This window comes from Anolis carolinensis, chromosome 4 (assembly GCF_035594765.1).
Source record: "Anolis carolinensis isolate JA03-04 chromosome 4, rAnoCar3.1.pri, whole genome shotgun sequence".
In the NCBI taxonomy this organism is placed as follows: Eukaryota; Metazoa; Chordata; class Lepidosauria; order Squamata; family Dactyloidae; genus Anolis; species Anolis carolinensis.
Genome location: NC_085844.1, coordinates 213,524,538 through 213,544,459, shown reverse-complemented (window position 1 = coordinate 213,544,459; position 19,922 = coordinate 213,524,538). Strand labels below are relative to the sequence as shown.

Genomic DNA, 19,922 nt, shown 5'->3' with positions numbered 1-19,922 from the left:
TCTCTTATATCTAAACACTTAAAAAAGTAACTCACAGTTTCACATGTAACAAAATGTTAAGTGCAGAATGGATATCTATTCAGATAAATTCTATTTCAAACCAATAAATAATCATCAAGTTTGTACAATATGCTTCCTATATCTGTAAGCTCATAAACAGCTATACTCTTCAAAAAAGCATTACTGGACACCTTCATAGTTGGGAAAAATAAATGACTACATAAAAGAATTTACTGAATACATACCGCAGCAGCAGTTTCCTTACTCTCAGATAAAGCTCTTTCTAAATCAATTAAACTCTCCAATTTGGTGTTCCTTTTTTTACCATTCAGAGCAGGTTCTTTTAATTTCTTTGTTTTTCTTTTAAATCCTGATATGCCAATATCACATCTTGGACACAACACCTGAAAGAATTAAAAACACTTTTAATTAATCCCGTTTGGTGAAGAGAAACCTGAGGAGTGATATGACTGTACTTTTGAAATACCTCTGTGACAAACAAATTTGTCCCAGAGCGGATGGGGCAGGTTTACTGCCACAGAGAATAGGATCAGGTTTAATGGTTTCAAGTTACAGAAGATTAGACTTAGAACATTAGAAGGAACTTTGTGACAGTAAAGGAGGTTTGGTAATGAGGCAATGGGCCTCCTTCTCTGGGGGTCTTCAAAAAGAGGCTGAACAGATTTTAGCTGGATTTCCTACACTGAGTAGCAGGTTGGACTCAGTCTTTCCAAATCTATGATTTTATGATTCAATCACCTTGCCTTCCTGTTGTTCCACAATGCTCACAAGTTCATAAAACAATCACAATGCTAAAAGTTAAAGTTAAATTTAAAAATATAATATTGGAAGCCATTTATCCTGGCTCATTTATCTGTCAAAGTTCCAAATTCCTTCCTTCCGCCTATTTCAGTTGACTTGTAAAATAATGGAACTTTAGCAAACATCTAAAAAGCGAGAGAAAGAAAGCCAAGATTGTACTGTTCAGTTATTACGACCAAGCAAAACTGTAGCATGCTGAGCATTCTATGTAAAAACCCAGATAGAATGACGTTTTAACCATTATTTCTTTTATATTAGTGTCTACAATATTTTTAGAATGTGAAGATATCAAGTTTTTATTAATAATTATTGTTTTATTAATAAATCCTGAGAGCAAAATGAAAGCATAACTGCACTGTTTATTTTAATCAAGGACAGCACTGGAATGAGACTGAAGCCATCTTCTTTAGGTGACTGGTTCAACATGAAAATTGTCCACTTGCACATATTTTGCCCCCTTAAGAGAAGCATTCTGCAGCACAATTCTTTCCTTTCATCAACTGTAAAGTTCTTCTTAAGTGAACAAAGAGTGCCACCCATGTTCTAAAATAATTCATTCTTCACTGACTCAGCCATATGTCCTCACTGATGTCATCTGACTCCCCACATGATCCTGAGAAGGAGAAGCACTGCCTGTAAAAATAATGGCTGCAGCTGTGTGCTAATGGCACCCATCAAAGACGAACAACCCTCACCCCCGGGAAGCACAGAATTCACCCTATAAAACTCACAGCCAAACATTTCATATGGTCCTATTATTTGTTACTACTTTCTTTAATTTTGTATTACACAACTTTACTCATACCCACCATCTTCCAGACAAAGCTACATCTGATTTAAAAGGCGTACCTCAAGAAGAGAGTAAGATGAGTTTTCAGTCAAGAAAGTATTGCTTGCACAGTCTTTCCAAGCTTGAACCTCAGCCACTAATGACTCTAGTCTTGGCAAGTATTCCAAATGTACTGGGATAGAGCGACTTCTTGACACAAGTTCCACAAGCGTATCTAATACAGGAACACGTCCACCAGCCTAGCATGGCAAAGATGTTACAAACAAATGCCTTACTAACACCAAGGTATGATGAAGTTGAAGATATAGAAAACAGACAAATTAAACACTTTATGCCACATGGAATGAGTCAGTTCTCATTTTATTTAGTTAGCTATAATTATTTGTTTCCACTGAATATTTTGCTATTAGATAGCATATTGGTTTTTTGTTCATATGTCAGTAATGCATTTCACAAAATATGTATAATTTATTTATACATATGCGAACATATGAAAGAGCAATGAGAATCTTATACAGTGTTCCCTCCCTACTTTGCGGTTCACTTTTCGCTCCCTCACTGCTTCGCTTTTTTTTTCTGAGCGGTGGCACATGCGCAAAAGGTGCTAGTTTCCCTTTTGCGCATGCACCCTCCCTCTCGTCGCCATCCAGCCAGGCCACACTGGATGCCGACATGAGGAAGGTGCATGCTCAAAAGGGAAACTGGCAGGCGCCGGAGAGGAGGTCGCCAAGAAGAAGCACAGGAAGAAGGCTTGTGAAGGGGAGGAGAAAGGCCACCTAACTACTAATATAATGTGTAAATATTAAAATAAATATAGCGCCCCTACTTCGCGGATTTTCACTTATTGCGGGTGGTCCTGGAACATAAACACTGTACTACTTTTTTCCACGATTAATCATTATTGCGATATTGTTACACTTAATGTTTTGCTAGGGGCTGAACATCACAGAGCCTTCAAAACAAATAGTTGCTTACCTGTAACTGTGGTTCTCTGAGTGGTCATCTGTGAAATCCGCACATGTGGTAGTTAGTTGCACGTGTGCAGCTAAGCCGGAACCTTTAACAGCTGTTTCAAATGAGTAGGGCTATGGCCCCGCCCCTCCTCCCCAGAGGGTATATATATGGCTTGCGTGGCCATAGCCGCAGTTCCTCCGCCGTGTAACGGCAGAGTCCCCAGGCATGACAAACAGCAGGGAGGAAGGGTGGGGATGTGCGGATTTCACAGATGACCACTCAGAGAACCACAGTTACAGGTAAGCAACTATTTGTTCTCTCACGTGGTCTCTGTGAAAACCGCACATGTGGTAGATTAACAAGCTATTTACCGAGGTAGGTGGGTGTCATGCCACCGATGAAAAAAGGACTGCCCGTCCAAAGGCTGCATGGCGCTTGGAGAGAATGTCCAGTTTGTAGTGTTTGACAAAGGTGAGTGGTGTGGCCCATATCGCTGCCTTGCATATGTCCTCTAAGGGAACTCCATGGTTGAATGCTATTGAAGTTGCTACTGCCCTTGTGGAGTGGCCCTTGATGTGCATGGGGGGATCTTTGCCGGCCATTTGGTAGGCTAGACGGATGGTAGCGACGACCCAACCTGAAAGTCGTTGAGGAGACACTGGAGAGCCTCTAGCGTCCATTCGGTACTTGAGAAATAACTTGGGTGAAGAACGAAAGGATTTAGTTCTGTTTAGGTAGAAGGAGAGTGCCCTCCGGACGTCGAGGAGATGGAGGGAGCGTTCTAATGGTGTGGTTGGCTTTTGAAAGAAGGCAGGCAATATAATGTCTTGTGAAACATGAAAGAGGGATGCCCTCTTAGGAAGGAAGGATAAATCAAGCCTCATGACCACCTTATCCGGGTGAAAACGAATGTAGGGTTCATCGGAGCGGAGGGCGCAGAGTTCACTGGCCCTACGTCCCGAAGTGACGGCTATGAGAAAAACAGTTTTCCACGTAATGTATGACAGGTCAGCCGTCGCCATTGGCTCGAAAGGTGGTCTTGTGAGTGCAGAGAGTACGAGGTCAAGGTGCCATGCTGGAGGTGGAGGGGCATGCGGAGGGTTGATGTTCTTGAAACCTTGCAGGAAAAGCTGGACCATGGGGTCTTTGAAGCAAGATGGGTAGCCATGTCGACGTCTGTAAGCGGTGATTGCGGCGAGGTAGCACCGAATGGAAGAGAGAGAGAGACCAGCAGCTGCAAGGGAGGCGAGGAATTCTAAGAGGATTGAGGTAGGTGCTTGTAACGGGTTTGTTTGATGAAGGTGAGTGAAAGAAGAGAATTTGAGCCACTTAGAGTCGTAGGAACGTCGGGTAGATGGCCTGTGGGCGGCATGTATGATGTCCATTACTGCCTGAGAGAGCGGTTCCCGTGTATTCTCCAGGCTGTGAGGCGGAGACGTTCTATGTCGGGGTGGCGGAGACGGCCTTGATTGGCTGTGAGGAGGTCTGGCCATCGTGGTAGAGTGATGTATTGGCCCTTTGCCATCATGGAGAGGAGTGGGAACCAAGGTTGGCGTGGCCACCATGGTGCTAGTAGAATGCAATTGGTCCCGTCGTTGTATATTTTGGCGATTACTTTGGTGAGAAGAGGTATCGGTGGGAAGATGTAAAGGAAGGGGCCGTTCCAGGTGAAGAGGAAGGCATCCCCTAGGCAACCCCGTGTGTCTGGGGAAGACGCTCGGGCACAGAAGAGATGACATTTGGTGTTGATTGATGTCGCGAAGAGGTCGATCTGGGGTTGGCCCCACTCCCTGAATATTTGCAGAGTGGTGGTTGGATGAAGTGACCACTCGTGGGTGGATAGTGTAGCTCTGCTTAGTTGATCGGCCAAGATATTTTGTTGGCCCGGCAGGTGAATTGCTATGGGAGAAATTTTGTGAAGGATGCACCAATCCCAGATTTCCATTGTGATGGCTAGGAGGGTCTTGGACCGGGTTCCCCCCCTGTTTGTTGATGTACCACATCACTGTTGTGTTGTCGGTGCAGACTTGGACTGTGGTATTGGATAATATGTCTTTGAACGCCCGCAAGCCGTTGAACAGAGCTAAGAGTTCTAGGACATTGATATGCAAGGTTGCTTCCGTGGCGGACCAGCGGCCGTGGACTGCGAGATTGCCGGAGAATGCTCCCCACCCAGTGAGGGAGGCGTCTGTTGTAATGGTGGTGGATGGGCCTGCCGGCCGGAATGGAATTCCTATGCAAATGTTGTTGCGATTTGTCCACCAGTGAAGGGAGCGATGAACGTGAAATGGAATCAAGAGTTTGGTGTGAGCCGACTGCTTTATGGGGTTGAAGGCTCTGATGAACCAAGCCTGTAGTGGTCTCATTCGTAGGCGGGCATACGGAGTGACCGCTGTCGTGGAGGCCATGTGGCCTAGGATCGTTTGTATGTCCTTCGCTGATGAGTAAGGGCGGTGAAGAACGTGGAGTATTGATGAGCGGAGGGTCCGGAAGCGATCTTCCGGAAGTTGAGCTGTGGAAGTGGTGGAATTTAGCATTGTGCCGATGAAACGGATGTGTTGAGTAGGCTGGAGGTTGGATTTCTTGTAATTTACTACGAGCCCTAGGTTCTTAAGAAGGGAGAGGGTTATGTTAATACTATGAAGCAGAGACTGTTGAGATTTTCCTACCAGAAGCCAATCATCAAGATACGGGTAAAGTGTGACCCCTTGGAGGCAGAGGTGGGCTACTACCGCAGCCATGCAGTAGTACGTGCTGCACGTGGTGCAGTAGAAATGCCGAATGGCAAAACTCGGAAACAAAAAGCTTGGTCACCGACCATGAAAGCAAGATACCTGTGATGTTCTGGGGCTATAGCTACATGAAAATACGCGTCCCTGAGATCCAGGGTCGCAAACCAGGCCCCTTCCGGTAGCAGGGGCAAAATTGTGGTTATTGTCACCATCCTAAATTTTCGGGAACGTATATAAAAATTAAGGGGTCGTAAATCAAGAATGGGGCGTTGGCCTCCATCTTTTTTTGGAACCAAGAAATAACGGGGAAAAAATGAGACCGGAAAAAAAGAAGGGTGTAAAGGTACGATTGCTCCTTTTTTAAGCAGGGTGGCAATCTCTTGGCATAGAACAGGGGATGGGGTTGTAGCCCTGATGTAACCTGTTTTTGGCTGTGTGTGAAAGTCAATAACATAACCGTGTGAAACTACATTAAGCACCCACTTATCCGTGGTTATATGGTGCCACTGACGTTCAAAGTGTGCTAAACGTGAACCAAAATAAACAGGAACTTGGTCGTCAGTGGTGGAAAGGATAGTGGTGTCGAGGGTGTGAGCCGTCACCATAGTGGGGGTTAGAGGGGTTGCAGGAAGGCTGGGGGAGGGGACGCTAAAAACGACCTTGTGATCTAGGCTGGTATCGTCCCCTGCCCTGCTGGCGTGGGCGGTTAGCCACTGGTTGCCTTGAGGTGGGCGGTTGGGATGGCTGGGGTAGCTGCCTGGTATTGGCAGTATATGGCCTTCGTTGGTAGGAGGGATATGGTGTCCATCTGGCCCTGGGAGGATAGTTACCAGAGGAGGAAAAACCATAACTATGCGTTGTCTTTTTCATTTCCTGTGTGCTTTTTAGTTGCCCATCGGTGTCTGGGTGAAACAAGGCATCATCATGGACCGGTAAATTTTCTGCAGTATCCCTGCCCTCCTCAGACAGCGTGGAGGCTCGAAGCCATGCGTGTCTTCTAATTGCTGTTGCTGTTGCGAACATTCGCCCTGCGGAGTCCGCTGTATGTTTCGCCATCTCCTTTTGAGCTCTGGCAAGGGCGATAGCTTCATGGTGGCATGCTGTGACGAAGGAGCAATGTTGATGAGGTATCATGTCAAGGTAAGGACCGACTTTCCTCCACAGATAGTCTTGATAGGATGCCATATAGGCTCCATAGTGAGCGAGTCTAGTAACAAAACCTGCAGTAAGGTGGGCCTTTTTGCCCAGCCCCTCCAGTTTCCTCCCTTCTTTATCAGCCGGAGTAGGGCATGACTTTGATGACCGTCTGCCTTGAGTGACTTTAATTGCCAAGGAGTTGGGCTTAGGTGGTCGTGATGCCCATGGGGCAGAGGTTAGGTCAACTCTATAGAGGCTATCAAATCTCCTGGAGACAGGTGGGACAGTGAATGGAGGGGTATCTGGGGTTCTTGCCAATTGCAAGAGGTATGGCAATGGAGGGAGAACCATAGATGGTGTTGGGGTTTGTTGTTGTTCTGAGGGAAATAAGGGATCCTGTATTGGTTTTTGAGGAGCAGGCACTGGTAAGGTCAAAGCTCGTGAAAGTCTAGTCATCAGGGCTGAGAATGTTAGCATCTCTTCAGGTGGTGTATGATCTAGAGGTGCTGGGCCCACATGCTCAGTTTCAGACATGTAGGAGTCTGAGTCAGTGGCAGAAAGGTATTGAGATTGTTCCTCCTGGTGAACTGGGGGTGGAGGATCCTGTGGAGAGAGTACAGGTGGTTGGGTGCGGTTAAAGGCCGCAACCGGGCCAAAGAAATATTCTCTGCCACCAGGAGAGCGATGAATAAGGTCTTCATGGAGAGGGGGGAGCGCACTTTGAGTGGGCGCCGCACTCCATGGTTGTTGTCGAGGAGGAGATTGAAAAAACTCATGTGAGTAAGAGGCAGGCCTCGGAGACAAGAAGCGCTGAGCAAGGGTAATGCGCTCAGGCGACGGGATTGTCAGGAGGGAAGGTGTAGCCTGACCTTGTGGAGTGGTCTGCGGCCCTGGTGTCTCGGTCCCGAGGGCACGGGACCGTGCATGCAGTCTCGTTGGGGTCGAGAGACTGCCTTGAATCAACGGTGCGGGGGGATTGGCTGCTTCCGGCTGGAGCAAGGCCGTTTCCTCTCCCCGAGACGTCGTTGCCTGTGGAGGCTTGGGTTGCCCCGCCTCCTGTCCAACATGGAGCCCTGGTGTGGGCGGAGTTGGTGAGGGGGCCGTCCCTGCAACAGTGAAGGACGGCTTAGGCTGGGACGGGTCAGAAGAGACAGAGCGGTGCTTCTTCCGCTTCTTTTTCTTTTCCTTTTCTTCCCCAGCATGCTCCCGGGCGGGGGAAGAGGAGGGACGACGTTTGGTCTTCGCCGAAGGAGTCGGGGGGAGAGAGGGGGGCGGGAGGCAGAGAGAGCGGCCTGGCGTTGGTGGAGCCGAGGCATTCTGCTGAGCCGCCTGAGGAGGGAGAAGTGCGCGCTCATACAGTAGCGCTTTAAGTCTGGTCTCCCTGTTTTTCCTCGCCTGAGGCGTGAATGCTCGGCAAGAGGAACATGAGGCCATGGAGTGAGCCTCTCCGAGGCAGAGAAGACACTTGTCGTGCCTGTCTGTGTCCGGGAGCTTCCCCCCACATGACAGGCACTTCTTGAAGACTGGAGTCGCCATATTTGGCAAAAGTAGGAATAAAAAGGTAAGTGGAGAAAACAAAAATATTAGCTAAAGGAGGTTCCTAAAGACTGCTGCTTTACACGGCGGAAAAAAAAGGAACTGCGGCTATGGCCACGCAAGCCATATATATACCCTCTGGGGAGGAGGGGCGGGGCCATAGCCCTACTCATTTGAAACAGCTGTTAAAGGTTCCGGCTTAGCTGCACACGTGCAACTAACTACCACATGTGCGGTTTTCACAGAGACCACGTGAGAGAAACTAAGTTGCAGTAAAATGAAACAGTGAGCATTCTTTAGCAATTAATAGATACATTTTCTTACCTGCAGACCCTCTACTTCCTGTAGCCAATCTTTGGCTTTTTTTACAGCATCCTTTAATGCTATGCCATTTGGAAGATAAGCAGGAATTTCTTCTATCTCCTTCACTGCTGCTTCAAGGCTGCTTAATGTTTGTCGGGGTCTTAAAATGAAGCATGAATACATAAAATAGAATGCCATATTGCAAAAATAACTGTTTGCCAAAAATTATAATAAGCATATGGCAAAGAAAATCAGAAAAACATGTGGATACGTTGACTTAATATATAAAGCAAAGGAAGATTTTGAGCCAATATAATGGATTTTGCTTAGACCATGAATACAACAGCCGTCTGTCATTGTTGGCTCCCAACTGTATTTGGAGTCTTGCTGCCTCCGAAGCCAGGGACACAGTCAGTGCGACTAATAGCTGTTGACAAAGTTATCCCCAAGGGATGTAATATGTATCTTTTAAAATACTGCAAATTGCTGACCATTGCCATAGCTTGCAGAAGCAAAATCAGCAATTTAATTAGGCATTGCATTAAGTACTTCCTCACCATTGAAAACCTCCCTATCTTTTTCACACCATGTGTAACTGTATGGACATTTATCACATCCTCTCTAACATGGTACAGAATAATTTTTCTCATGCTTTTGTACAAATTCAAAACACACCTATTTAATTACATGGAAGCACTGAATAATGGGAACAGCAACAGTTGTGAAAGAGGAAGATACTCCTACCTGGCTTTTATCAGAGTTCTAGCCTTGTCATCCCAGTGTTCAGATACTGTCAAGAGCTCTTGTAGCTTAGCCATTGCCTTCTCAACTGCTGGGTGAGGAGCTAGTCCAACACCAGAGTCTATGAGCCTTCTCATATCATCTAGGGTGAGTGAATTTTGGTCCAAGCAAATTTGATTTACATCTTCCAGCCAGCGTGCTTGCTCTAGGCGTATTCTTAATTCGCCTAACTGAGGAAGATCAACATCAAAGTCAAAACTGATATCCAAGAGTCCCTGTAGTTCTGAAGCACTGGGAATTTCTTCAGAGAGGAGTTTTTGGCTATATTTCTGGAAGTCTTCCACCCGGTTAAGAAGATCCTGAAACATAAACAAACAAAATGTATCAAAATCTGAAGTCTGCACACTAGAAATTAAACTATTCCACACCATAATTTAATGGAGTTGAGACTGCTATGGTCACCCTAATGGATGATCTGCATAAGCATAAATAGGGGAGTGTATCCATCCTAATGTTTTTGAATCTCTCAACAGTTTTCAATATCATCGACCCTGATATCTTTCTCATATGCCTGAGGAGTTTGGGAACTGAGGGTGATAGCCCTATCTTTCAGGAAGGTTCTATATGGTGATGCTTGGGGATAGATGTTCCCCCAAAAGGAACTGTTATTTGGCATACCACAAGGTGCTATCCTATCCCCAATGCTCGTAAATATTTACATGATACTGCTAGGAGAGATCATCCAGAGGTAGCCAGGTGCTATCAGTATGCCAACGACACCCAAATATACTTCTCTATGCTTTCAGATATAGCATCAGCTAAGGGCAATGTGTCTTCTCTGAATGGAAATCTGAAGGAGATAAAGGGCTGGATGAAGAAACACAAAATGAAATTGAATCAAAATAATAGAGATATGATTGCTATCTAGGGTTCTAACCTGGAGTTGAGGATGTATCAACCAGTCCTGGATGGGGTTTCACTCCCCTGAAAGACTGTTCACAGTTTGGAGGAACCTCTGGATCTGCCTCTCTAAATGACAATCCAGATAAACACAACATCCAGGAGTGCATATTATCAACTTCAGCTGTTTATACCAGCTGTGCCCCTTCTTAGAACTCTTTTAGAAGCTTTATCCAGTTAAATTTTGAATTATGGATTGTTTTTAAATTTATTTTTTAAAGTGATGGTTCATTTGGTTATGTATTTTAATTGGTATCTTGTGCTTTTTAGTTGTTATCTATCTGTTGCTGTATTTCAAACTGTTGTTCCCTGCCCGAATCCATAGAAAGAGGTGGATAAGAAACAATCACAATTTGGCAGTCTAACGGGCGGGGGGGGAGAGAAGGGGGACACACCTCATCACACCAGACATCTTAGGCTGGATCTACTCTGGGTATAGACCAGGCATGGGCAAACTTCAGCCCTCCAGGTGTTTTGGACTTCTACTCCCAGAAATCCCAGCCAACTTACCAGCTGTTAGGAATTGTGGGAGTTGAAGTCCAAAACACCTGGAGGGCTGAAGTTTGCCCATGCCTAGTGTAGGACTATATAAGGCAGCTCAATGCAGTTCAAACTGCATCATATGGTCTACACTGAAGATAGTTTGAATTACATTAAATGGCAATGTAGATCCAACCACAGGAAATATCTAAAGGACTAGCTAACTTATCACTGTATTCCCTTGCTTTATTTTAAGCAAGATTTGTTCATATCTTAGCGTCAGTGATGGCCTAGAATTAATATATCATATATCCTTGTGTATAAGTCAACCTCATTTATAAGTTGGAGGCAGATTTGGGCAAAATTATATATTTTGTTATAACCCATGGATTTGCTGAGGGCCATTCCACGGAGAAGGGAAAGCGCCAGCATTGTCTCAGGGGACCAATCACCTTCTGGAGACTGTTGTCATTTTACTGCCCAGGGCATTCAAAAAAGGCAAGAAGCAGCATCACAGCAGTAATAGTAGAGGGGAGGGGGTCAGTGCATATTTTTGCTTCTCCCAGAACAGACTAAGCACTTACCTTTCACTACTCTACTCAGAGGAGGGTATGGTTTCTTTTCTGATAAGATTTAAGGAAAAGTACTTCCACTAACCCATGGATTAATTGACCCAGGTTTTTAGGGTCAAATTTTGCCTAAATTTCCTAACCTTATACACAGTACATTGCACACATTTTGTAAGCATTTTATGGAGAGCTGGAGATCTGTTTCTCCTTCAAACGAAGAAAGTTTGAATTAGACCAAGGAAGGTCTTGAGAATTCCAACTTTATTAGCCAATTTTATGTTTATCTTCAACATGCTGTTTTTTGTGGTTTGGCAAAGTTGGAATTATTTCATTGCCAAGACAAACTATACAAAATATAACAACAGCTACGTCTTTTTACTTCCCTGGGATCCATTAACTGGAGATGCCAAAATCTCTACAGATCATGCAGGATATACACAGCCCTTTGAATATCTGTAACCCAATCCATGCTTCTAAATTCCATTGGTGAAGCATATGTCTGCGCAAATATGTACAAACCTGGACTCCCACTCTATATGCTTACTAGAGACAGGGTGGTGTCTGTGCTGTCTAGAGACAGCACAGGGTACTGGACAAGGACTCTGGAGACCAGGGTTCAAATCCCCACTAGCCCATTGGAACCCACTTGTTGACCTCTGAATGTCAGAGAAAGATGGCAAATGCCCTCTGACCAAATCTTGCTGAGAAAAAATTTCACCTTAGGTTCATCCCAAGTCAAAAATTACTTGGGTTAACAATGGCAAACTTTTATGAGTAACTTTTATAACTACAAATTTTATTAATTACCTATCTAAATTGTTTCATATTTGAAAATATAAAACACTGTCTAAGTATTTTTTTTCCTCTGGAGGAGGAAAAACCCTCTGTATTTCCAAATCTCAAAGATACCTTTAGCAATGCTGTTTGGCTGAGAACACAGGGCAAAGCATGGAGCTGTCTAACAAATAAGCGGAGTTCATTCACAGTCAGCTGATTCTGAGATTTTCCTCCTCCAGACCGGTACCTACAGTAACAAGAAATGTCTGTAATACTAAAAAATTTCAAGAGTTTCATTTATTTGTATAAAACAATATAATATACTACTAGAGAAGTAAAAAAAAAGATAGAGAACATATATTTCTTTATTTGCTGTACACAATTACAAGCCCTGCACTGCCACCACAATGGTTGGAAAGGAAGGTATCAGGTGAACAGCACTCTGCTTTCAAAATTTCCAAGTAAAGCAAAATCACAGAACCTGTTGTAAGATCATTGAGAGGCCATACAAAATAACCTCTCTTTAAAGGAAAGCTGCTGAAAATAATTCTGGCTGCCCTTATATGCAGTTTTTTAATTCTCAATAATCTTTTTCAAATGCAGAATTGTACAGAGCATTATGAATGTGGTCACACCATTTGTAATGCTGTGGGGCTGCCTGTCTTTGAAGAGTGCTCGGAAACTTCAGCTGGTTCAAAGAGCTGCAGCCAGGTTGCTAACTGGGGCTGGCTACAGGGAGAGGATAACCCCAGTTACAGCAGCTCCACTGGCTACCAGTCTGTTTCTGGGCACAATTCAAAGTGCTGGTTATGACCTTTAAAGCCCTAGATGGTTCAGGTCTAGACTATTTGACTCAGTGTGTCTCCTTGCACAAACCTGCCCGGGTCCTGAGATCTTCAGGAAAGGCGCTTCTCTCGGTCCCACCTCCATCTCAAGCTCAGTAGGTGAGAATGAGAGAGGAGGCCTTTTCAGCAGCTGCCCATCGACTATGGAACTCACTGCCCAGGGAAGCCAGAATTGCCCCCTCCCTTCTGTCCTTCTGGCAGCAAGCTAAAATCTTTTTATTCAGACAGACTTTTAAAGAAGAAGTTTTTTAAGATGTCAGGGGCTGCTGTGGTTTTACATGTTTTTATGAATTCAATTTGAATTGTTTTTAATACTAATGATGTTTAATACTGTTTTAATATTTGTATATTTTAAATTATATTGTAATGTTTTTAATGTTAGCTGCTTTGAGTCTCCTTATGGAGAAAAGCAGGATATAAATAAACATAATAATAATATAAGAAATACGTTCAGATTTTGGCAGTATGTATGAGCCTCTTCCTAATGATCTCTAATATGAATATATTCCCAAGGACCACACACTGAGATAATTTTTTCATAAAGCTTCGCACCACAAGAGTAATATCTGCATCCTGGTTTTAACTGTTACTTCAAATCCTATTAAGTGCATATGTCAAGTCAGGGTTCTTACTATCAAGGTACATGACTATACACTTCCGATTTAATACAGTTTATTGTTTCAATGCCCTTTCCTCGGGTCTGAAGGACATTAAGCAATTTTTACTGTTTCATTTTGTTTTTGCAATAATTTGAACAATTCATTATCATTAATAGGCTTTATTAACCAAATATATCCTTTATAATAATAATAATAATAACAACAACAACAACAATAATAATTTTATTCTTATACCCCACCCCATCTCCCTGAAGGGGCTCGGGGCGGCTTACATGGGGCCAAGCCCGAACAGAACAATAAAACCAATAATCAGACAATAAAAGCAAGTCATAAAGGCCACATACAAGATAAGATGTTAAAATCATGGATTAGGTTCAAAGAATCTAGGCCAAAGTGCTAAAAGTGCAAATAAATCATGTCATCAAGGGAAGGAGGTTACTCAGCTGTGATGGCGATAAAGTGCCATTATAATACTGGGGAAGGCATTCACTGTATGGGTGTTATTTAAGTTACGTTTACGGCGTGAATTGCTTGCTACACTATTTGTCTGCATTATGTTTCCTTCTGAAATGTAACACTTTTACAAGCACTCAATGAGTATTCAAAATCAGACAAAAGACAGGTGGTAAACATACCTAGTTTGCCTCTTGCCATTAAGTAGTTGCTGTGCAACTGAGGAACATTTTTCTGCATCCTGAGTAACTAATCGGAGATGCCGCAGCAAGTCATTGTCTGGAAACTTCCTCATTTCAGATTCTTCAATTAAAGCTTTAAAACTCACAAGACCTTTGGGATATTAATATTTTGTGTAAGTAAGTGAATAAGACAGAATACCTGTATTTGTAATTACAAATTGCCTCAGTCATTTCATTTTTTTATTTTCATTTTTCCCATTACCTTACAGACGCATTATAACATTCAATCCCCTTTTTTCGATCCCCACATACTTAATTAGCAAAATATGCTTTATTGTCTACAACTGTAGATTTAATGTATCTTCAAGGAACTGACAATTTCAAGTTGTTCCAGCCAATCTTATGGAAACTAATCTTATCTACATTTACTTTAGAGTACATTTTCCCAAACTCACTGGCATTTTTAGTATATATATGCTTACAACAGCACTCTTCACATCAGACCAGTTATAATATGTAAAAAGTAAAGTTACCTACTTTTCTTATTATTCACTTTTGCTTCCAAAGCTTCATTGACATTAGAAGCCCATTCATTGTAGGACTCCGCCCTCAATTTAAGTGCATTCATCATAGGATATAGTTCATCAACTGTATAGCGGTATCTGGAAATAGTAAAGAATATTAACAAAGTTTGAAAATGATGAACACCATTAAGCAGAGTGGAAGTGATCCCTCCCCACAACCTCAGAGGAAGAACTTTCTGTACCAATGTTCAATTTTTCAGAAGAATGAGCAGTGAATCCTTATGTTGGAATCTACATAGGTAGTCACTATACCCATTAGGCAAGCAATACATCACTATATAGCTACTACTGCTGCAGAACACTCCTATCAAAAGACATCAAACAAAAGCAAACTTGCTAATTTTGCAATGCCAAAATTGACGGTGAACCTAAGTGGCCACCCTACAAATCTCCACCAAGGACACTATCATACTGAATGCACAAGTGGCAGAACTCAGTATGAGAATTCCTTTAGGAATCAATATGGAACTGTGTTCACAATTTGATACAAAGGTTCAACCATCAAAACAGGGTGGGATATCTAGACCATGTTGCAGAGACCACAAAGAGTTCATTTGTTTCTACTTCTATTCATTGTGAGATTTATTATCTTTATTGTATTTTTGAATTACTATCAAACACAGTATTCATGAGGTAAAAAACAGAAAATCTATAAGGTAACACACATATTTAAGTGAATAAATTCATCAGAACAAAGCACAAACAAAAAAAAGCTTACCCCATTTTATATTGATAAGTGGGACATGTACAGAGATCCTCCACATGATACAGGCATACCAATGAACCAGGGTTACAAGTACAAGATATTGCAGACATATAGCAAGTTGTTTTACACTTCATGCACTGCCGTTCATCATCAGGCAACACTTCCAAATTCATTCTTTCTGAATCAGTAACTCCCTGCAATGAAGCATACAGGCATTTCATAAGATAATATAGCAAGGCAGTCCAAATACGTAAGATAAGTAGCTGGGCTTCATTAATGTAACATGAAAGTCATGCATTCTCATCTTCCACACAAAAAAAGCCATCTTGAGCATTTTTTTCTGAACACTTATGGAGTAATGGCACACAGATTCAAATGTTCAGAAAAAGGACTAGCCCTGGCCACAAGAGCCCTGATCCATACTGCTAAGTTTGAGGGGATGGCTCCGTTGGTGTTTCTGGGTTAAAAGGCAAGAGAGAATTCAAGAAAGGAACAAACTGAAAAGGCAAGAAATACAAAAAGGGCAATAAATGAAGGACTGCTTAGCTTGAAGGTCTGGAGCTTCCTAGAGCACATTCTGCAAGAGCAGTAAGCAGGAAAAGGTCTGACCTCTAGGGGTCGCGCCCCCCACTCGTAGTATCACCAGAAGGCCTTTCATTTTCCTGCCTACAAAGCGTGAATGGGAGGAACAACCCAATGTATAGGATGTTCGGCTCCTTCGCAATGGAAAATAACTACTTTATCCAAAAATAATTTTAAAAAACCAACTGTGTTGATGGGTGGGAATTTTTACTATTTTTTAATAAAAGGATTATTCCTAAAACTACAACTACTCAAGGAGTTCAAGTAGTACAAAGATGGCCACACTAGTTGAGATTACAAAAACACTGAGATATATAGCAGTTTCTTAGTTGATTGCTTTACTATATGGATAGGAATAAGGCTGCATGTTGTCCTTCAGAAGTACTTTAGCAGCTGCATGGCCCCATGGACCAAATCCATGATACTTTTCTATCAAGGTTAGGAAATAATTCAATAAAAACCTCAAAATGACAACTTCTGAAAAAGTAACCCATGGCTTTTCTCCTTCACATATATATATATATATTCAAAACTGGAAATAAGATTTTTTGTCTCTTCCAGAGATGATCTGGCCTGTGGAGAACACCTGGAGCTTGCCAATCTCTATTTTAATAATGTTTCATTGCTTGAAATGTAATAAAACATACCAGCTTAAACACAGCCTCTCGTAACACTTTTTCATCTTCAATCATAATAGCCATGTCTTTCTCAACAGTTGATGCTACCACCACATCAAGAGTCTCTGCTTTGGCAGCCATTCTACATATCATTTCATCATGAGAAAACACACAATAGCGGTTTAATAAGCGATAGTGTTCCACGCATTGACGACCCAATGGCAACTAAAAGAAAATTGACAGCAAGCAAATTTCATATGTTATCTAATGTGGTGATAGTTGTACAAAATCAGTCCGGGGGGGGGGGGGGGGGAGTACAAGTGACTGAAAAATGTTATTGTAATTTGTTTTGCTACACTTTTTAAAAGAAACTAACAGCAGACCATTATACAACCCTCTATCAAACTGTTTACTGCAGATGAGGGAAACATTTAGATGAGATCCTTAAACTGGTATAAAACTTACCCAGTCAACAGTGCAGAAATTAACCGCTTCAGCAAAGTTGAAACCTTGGTTAAAGCCACTATGATATGCTCTTGGAAAAGTAATCACAAATTCACCAGCACACTGGTTGGTTCGGTAAATCTAGGAACAAGCAAAGAACACTAACATAAAACGGGTTACATAACATTAATAGTTCTTAGCTTTTTCTTTTAGGAAAGCAAGAGTTTCCCTAATTGATAAAGTAATAGTATATAAGACTCTCACAATACAGACACAAAATGTAATTATTATTTATTAAAACCAAGGTGTGTTATATAGAGATGTATAATCTCTCACTGTTTTTAAACTCAGAGATGGCTCAGAAAAAAACCCCAAATAAACAGACTAGCTGGCTTAACTTTTTTTCACCTGTCATTAAGAAGCTTTTTTAAAATAAAAAAACCTATAAATTGCATCAGAAACAACACAACTACTTTTATCTGAAAAAAAAATCCTTAAATTATTCCAGTGCCACCGGGGGAGGGGGTGGCTTAAAGACTGAAGCTTGGATCAGAAGGAAGAGGGATAAAAACAGAAGCTCAATGACATACCGGCACACCATGAGACATCAGTGTATTTGGATTCATAATTGTAACTAGTTGATGTAAAAGGTCTGGTTGAGATTCAAATAATTCGGGAGCCAGCTTCTTCATGACTTCTTCCAGTTGCTCAGCTGCATATCCTGGGGCTCCATACCATGTTTTAGGTTCTCCCCTGCAATTTTTTTAAAGAAGAAAAATCAGAAAATGTAATCTTCCAGAGGCTTTTATGATGAAGGTGGGGAAAGTGACACTCCAAAAGTTATTGGAGCTCATTGCAATTTCTACCAGCCTGAGTAATGCCATTTTACTGCATCATTATATTGTGGTATCCATTGGAGGGGGAGGGGATTCCTGGAATCAAATCCCAGTGGATACTAAAGGTCCACCGTATATGTGAGAATCGAAAAATAGATATATTTTATTGTTTTAAAAGATTGTTTAGTTTCACCAATTATATCAATCAGGTTACATATACAGTAAAGTTTGCTATTGCATAAACTTACCAGTGCAGATAATTAATAGAATAGCTCCAGTGATCCTCAATATGCCAGCAAAATGAAGAAAAGCACATGCCTACGTACAACCAGGGCAACTTCATTCCACATATATCTGCAGTGATGTGAGCTAGTACAGATTCTTCCATCACAGGCATGTTGTTCAAATTCCATCCACTATCAAGATACTCCTAAAAAACAAGCGAGAGTACAATTCATCATTCAGAGAGAACTGAAGTGATACAATACAGTTTATCTAGAAGGGTAGTCTACAAGTCATCATCTGTCAACTCACTCAAATATGCTTTGGGTTAATTACACTTGTGCAGGGCATGTTGTGCAGGTCACAGCTACGTTTCTTCAGCTGTACTCCAGCCCAGAGAGGGCTATGGGGATCTGTCATCTCTAATGAGGTTCCCTACTCCTGCTTCAAAATGTGAAATGGCATTGGGTACAGGTTACTTGAAAGATAGTCTTCTCCTGTATTTTCCTTGATGCCAGGATTACTTTCAGAGACTCTTCTGTAAGTGCTTCCACTAAATCAAGTAGCACAGATGTTTCATAAGAATGCATTTTTTCTGGGGTCCATCCCTGATTCCTGTTCAGAGTCCTTCTCTCATGCAAATGTTATGTTGCTTTTGTTCAGGACAGGTGTCCTTCTTTATATTTTCAAGTTTTTGAACTTTAAAAACATGCTCTTTGAGGAGTTTGAAAACTGAAGCTCGTTTTTATTTTGATATGCAGTTTTAACTCGTTTTCAATCTTGTATTTGCTTTACATTTTTATTTAATGGTTTTATTTGGTTAATGTTTAGTTTGTATGTCACTCAGAGAAATTACAGTTCATGAGTGTTATAAAATACTGTAATAAACTAAGTCATTTGAAGGATATGGAGAATTTACATTCATCATTCCTTTCTCAAACAGCATGCTGATTAATTTGGGATCTGATATGCTATTTATATATTTTTTGTACTAGCATAGTATCAATCGAAAGACTAGGAGCAGCTCTGGCTACCCAATAGAATTGGGCTGTATATATGTCTTTTAACAAACTGCATCCCAAATCTAATTGAGAATTAAATCCTACCTCTTCTTCTGGTTTCAGCTTAATTTTCCCACCTCTCACAGGAAACCCACTGCCAAATTCCTTTGAAGCAATATCAGCACCATACTCTACTGTGACATCCTCCTCAATTGTGCTAACAAGACGCCAGAACTCTTTCTCAACCAATTCCGTTGGAACCATCTGAATAAGAGGCAGACAAAATATTACTCACTGGCAAAGATGAATCAAAAGAAAAAAATACAATTTCAACATGGTTAGTAAAGGAAACAAATTGAATGTGGAGGAAATATGAGAGGTGTTATAGATTCTGCCAGAGAAAGCAAAAACCACTCACTTTTTACCCCACTGTAGGTTGAAGTCAAATTCACAGCAAAAAAAAAAAAAAAACTAGTAAAACACTATGCTAAATCATTACAACTATCTTCTTAAATCAAAACATGTGAGAGTTAAAAAGTGAATTAGTTGGATAGTGACTAACGCACTAGGTACCAAGCAGCATATATTTTCTTTCTAAAGGTAAATGCAGTCGCTACCCTGTAAATTAAAATATACTTGCACTGAATTTCTTTAAAATAGGACTTGGCAACTGCATGAAAGCCAAGGGCCAATTGTCCCCCAAACTCTACTTCTGTCTCATCTCGTTCCCTCCAACATCCCACATTTACAGCTAAGGAGTTCTTCATTTCTGTTACATAACAACAAAGAATTCTTGTTTTTTAATTGACATTTCAATCAATTCTATAATGAAATCCATGTTATACACTAATTAGAAATATGAACATACATGCACTGGCATATTAAAATAATCTGACTTGAAGGCATCTGCCATTTCTCCAAATGTACGAAGAGTGTAGTCTCGTGCTGCCTGTTCAAAACCGAATGCTTCTTGTGGTTTATTACACTCCTGTGTAATTAAAAGATAGTAACAAATTAACAGAAGATTTT

The 19,922-nt window shown here is 41.7% G+C and overlaps 1 protein-coding gene across 3 annotated transcripts in view; it reads right to left on the bottom strand.

Annotated features, from left to right (window-relative positions):
* Positions 1 to 19,922, bottom strand: part of kdm5b (lysine demethylase 5B) — a 62,342-nt gene that overhangs the window by 9,697 nt on the left and 32,723 nt on the right. For all 3 annotated transcript variants that reach the window (XM_062979721.1, XM_062979720.1, XM_062979719.1), the window contains 14 exons: positions 19,762 to 19,881; positions 18,999 to 19,157; positions 17,919 to 18,100; positions 17,425 to 17,587; positions 16,856 to 16,975; positions 16,421 to 16,615; positions 15,204 to 15,385; positions 14,439 to 14,563; positions 13,902 to 14,052; positions 11,934 to 12,048; positions 9,019 to 9,374; positions 8,296 to 8,434; positions 1,672 to 1,851; positions 246 to 404 (listed from right to left, as the gene is read on the bottom strand). In XM_062979721.1, coding sequence (XP_062835791.1) covers positions 246 to 404; positions 1,672 to 1,851; positions 8,296 to 8,434; positions 9,019 to 9,374; positions 11,934 to 12,048; positions 13,902 to 14,052; positions 14,439 to 14,563; positions 15,204 to 15,385; positions 16,421 to 16,615; positions 16,856 to 16,975; positions 17,425 to 17,587; positions 17,919 to 18,100; positions 18,999 to 19,157; positions 19,762 to 19,881 — 2,346 coding nt within the window. The remainder of the gene's footprint in view (positions 1 to 245; positions 405 to 1,671; positions 1,852 to 8,295; positions 8,435 to 9,018; positions 9,375 to 11,933; positions 12,049 to 13,901; positions 14,053 to 14,438; positions 14,564 to 15,203; positions 15,386 to 16,420; positions 16,616 to 16,855; positions 16,976 to 17,424; positions 17,588 to 17,918; positions 18,101 to 18,998; positions 19,158 to 19,761; positions 19,882 to 19,922) is intronic.